Source organism: Vigna umbellata, chromosome 1 (genome assembly GCF_029865625.1).
Source record: "Vigna umbellata cultivar VRB3 chromosome 1, Vumbellata_1.0, whole genome shotgun sequence".
Classification (NCBI taxonomy): Eukaryota; Viridiplantae; Streptophyta; class Magnoliopsida; order Fabales; family Fabaceae; genus Vigna; species Vigna umbellata.
The window spans coordinates 84361665-84365506 of NC_142165.1; the positions used below are offsets into that span (position 1 = coordinate 84361665).

The window sequence follows — 3842 nt, forward strand, 5'->3', positions numbered from 1 at the left end:
AATATATATATATATATATTATATATTTTTGTACTTCTTTATCTTAATCAGAAACAGTCCATGAAAGTAAAAGAAACTGCGTGGTGGTAGGAAAATATATATATCTAATTATTATTCTGCATATAACATCTTCAAATGAAAATTAATTGTTATTTTCTTAAGATCTAAGGCAGGCTCCAAGTTTGAAGAAGAAAAAATGAAAAATATCTGCGAAGCAACCGAGAAGATAAAAACATAATACCTTGAGCATTTAGGGTCTTCCACGTGGCATTCCGCACTGATGACAATATCCCTGTTAACGACGCGTGAGAAAACGTTACGCGTTTCTCGGTTCCCCTTTGGCTAAGCATTCAATTGTCAATACAAAAGGCACTACTAGTACAAGATCCCCAATTTCTCACATTTTTCATCCATTTCCGTAGATATTTCTCAAGTACTACATCGTATTCTGCAAATTCAAAGAGGTGAGTTCCCTAATTGTTCACAATCATCAATTTTCAGTTCTGTAGCTTTCTTAATCTCTAGATGTAACTCTTCATGATGAAATCCTTGAATTATGTTAAGGTGATGATATGTAGTCCTCTACTTCTCAGTGTTTTCATGTTTGATTACTTCAATCACTGATGCTGACCAACACAATTTTCATCATTGATTTTCATCCAAGTTTTTGAAACTTTAGTGCTGGATGGTTTGGATTGGAGATTCCGATTTTGTGTTTCTTTGATTTGACCTGACTTTGTTAGCATGATTTCTAATCATCATCATCATCAGGGTCTTGGATTCTCAAAAGATGGGAGGTGGCAAGGACAAGCATGATGAATCTGACAAAGGAATTTTTTCAAACCTTGTTCATGGGGTAGCTAATGCATCACATGGTGGACATGGGTACCCACCAGGGGCTTACCCACCCCCACCTGGGGCATACCCTCCACATCAAGGGTACCCTCCACAACAAGGCTATCCTCCAGCAGGGTACCCTCCTGGTGCCTACCCTCCTGCTGGTTACCCACCAGCTGGTTATCCTGCTTCGTCACATGCTCCAGGTACACTGCCTTTTCCATTATTGTTTTCTCTTTATCACGTCTTTAACCTGCTGATCATTATTTATTACAATGTATTTGTAAAACTTGTGATGATTCCTACACAGAAGTGGTGTCTTTTAGAGTAACATATTCCACCCTCAAATATGAATGTTCTACCATGTTTTAAGTGAAAAAGTAAGGATATACTTACTTTCTGTCTTCTAAATTGCATATTCCACCATCAAATATACTTACTATCGATTTTTAATCCAAGAGTCACCTAAATTTAACTTACTTTAAATGAAGGGTAGATTACATTCTTTTTTCTTACTTTGATATATCTTCTCTATAACAAAAGAGACATATCCATACAAAGTTACTGATTGTTAGGCTAAGAAGCAAACTCATGGGTTGAGAAATACTTAGTTTGGTCGTTTAACTAAAGTGTGAGTGTCTTCTTGTTTGGATTTTAAACACTAATTGAGAAACTTTTTTATTTAATGTATGGTTTGGCTGTTTATTACTGTATTTCAAGCTTTTTGAAGTTATCTTCAATTGTAATTTGATTACTGCATTGGCTATTGGAGAAGTTTTGTGCTGGTTGAGACCATTTTTGCTGTCCTTGGAAGTTTTCAATGAACTTGTGTATTTATGTGAGCAGGGCAACATGGGCACGGGCATGGCGGTATGGGAGCAATGCTTGCTGGGGGTGTTGCCGCTGCTGGTGCTGCCTACGGTGCTCACCATGTCTCTCATGGCTCTCATGGTCACTATGCACATGGTGCTCACATGCCCCACGGGAAGTTCAAGCAGCATGGACATGGCAAGTTCAAGCATGGAAAACATGGTAAGTTCAAGCATGGAAAGCATGGAAAGTTTGGAAAGCATGGTGGTGGGTTCAAGAAGTGGAAGTGAGGATTGTATATGCTAAACCATGACTCTAGAATGCTCCTCTGTGTAGAGCTTTTATCTTTTGCTTTATAATAAACCATACTTTGATGATGTAATCAATCAATCTACGAAACTATGATGATACCTGCTTTCTTGTTTTCTTTTCTTTTTTACTCTTATTAATACTTTTGGCATTTTATGACTTAATTGGCTTATATTGTGTAAGAGTTTTGGATTTGACGTTAACAATTTAAATGCTGTGATGGACCTTAGCTGTTAATCAATTAACATAGTTTAGATGGGTTAATTTTTGTATTCTAAGTAAAATATGAAATTGATCAAATAAACAATTGAATTAAAGATATTTTATAGATTTAGGTAAATTAAAAATTAATTGTCAGATTTCCATCGTTGATTAAGAGCACGGAATTGAAAATATAAAGAAACGTAACTTTAAAAATTAGAGGAGTGGAATAATATAATTTATGTATTTCCCTAAAAGGAGTATAATTTATCCTACTTACCAGATTTTTCAAGCTAAAGGTGACATCTAAATAGTTGAGAAAATCAAGTAACTTTTTTATCTTAATCTTTTATTATTATTACATAAGAGCTTTCAAGATTTAGTCCCGTCGCTTTTAAATAGAAAATGTCTCCGCCGCGCGTACTTAACCGATTAATATTTTTACAAAATAAAAAATAAAAATTTAAATGTCCGTAGCACAATAATATTAGTATTTGTTTCAAATAATAATAAAAAATATTTAAATAGAATTCAAACTAAATATATTTTTTAAAAACTTAAAATTAATCATGTTAATTAGAGAAATATTTTATTAATCATGTTGAATAAAATGAATTTTATTGCTCACTAAACAATATATTTTTAAATTGTGTCACGACAATAGTCACACTACAAAAACATATAACAAGTATTAAGTGTATTTTTTATACGTTTTTTTTCTTATACGTGTAAAATTTTAACAAGTATTAAGAACAATTTACAATAAATAATGTAAATAAAATAAAAGAAAATAAAATAAAAGAGTGAAAGATGAAAAAAAATCTGCATTCACGGATAAAATTCATGGGTACCCGCATATATTTACTATCCGTGAGTTGCGAATAGCGGGGATTTTTTAATATCCGCTTATAAATGAGTCGGGTATGAATATTATACTATTTATATCCGTAGATATCTGCTACCGAAAAAAAAAATAATTTATATTTATCAAGTTAAATTTAATTAAAATTAACATTAATTTATATTTATAAAGTTAAATATAATTAAAATTAAATTTTAATTTATATTAATTTAATATATATTATATTTTTTGTAATTTTATTTAAGTTTTATTATAATATTTTATAAAAATATATCTTTTTAAATATTTGCGGGTATATGCGGTATCACAAATATCCGTAAATTTTAAAATATCTACGAGTATCAGTGCGGATATGGATCGAGTAGCGGGTGGATTTTCTTTTGTCGGATCGAGTTGTAGATAGACACTATCCATGCTCTACGCGACCCGTTGTCATCCCTAGTGAAAACAGGAGAAAAGAGTTGTTAGTATATTTTATACATTATATACTGTTCATAAATATTATTAAGTTATAAATCATTTGCAATCAAGTTAATAAAAAAGAAAGAATGTTGTAAACTTCTTACTTTTGCTTCTATTGGCACCTCCCGTAGAGACCATTTGAAGATCTGATAAAAGTATATTTTTTTCATAACGTTTTTCAATTCTTCCACTATCTGATAAAAGTTGTCGCAGAAAGAAAAATACATAGACAAATTAATGCCTAGTCTGTTCTGTTCAATGACAGGAGAATACGAATTAACAAAAACAAAATTACTAAGCACTGTTCATTGGACAGCAGAAAAACAAACATTACTTATTTCAGTTCAGAAATAAAATAATG

The 3842-nt window shown here is 31.6% G+C and overlaps 1 protein-coding gene across 1 annotated transcript; it reads left to right on the plus strand.

The window, feature by feature from the left end:
• The first annotated feature begins 295 nt into the window (after window positions 1–295).
• Window positions 296–2057, plus strand: LOC124845844 (uncharacterized). The gene is made up of 3 exons (XM_088104498.1): window positions 296–464; window positions 772–1043; window positions 1684–2057. Exons 2-3 carry the CDS (start codon window positions 791–793, stop codon window positions 1935–1937), a joined length of 507 nt encoding a protein of 168 aa, XP_087960624.1. The 5' UTR covers window positions 296–464; window positions 772–790; the 3' UTR covers window positions 1938–2057.
• Window positions 2058–3842: the final 1785 nt, after the last annotated feature.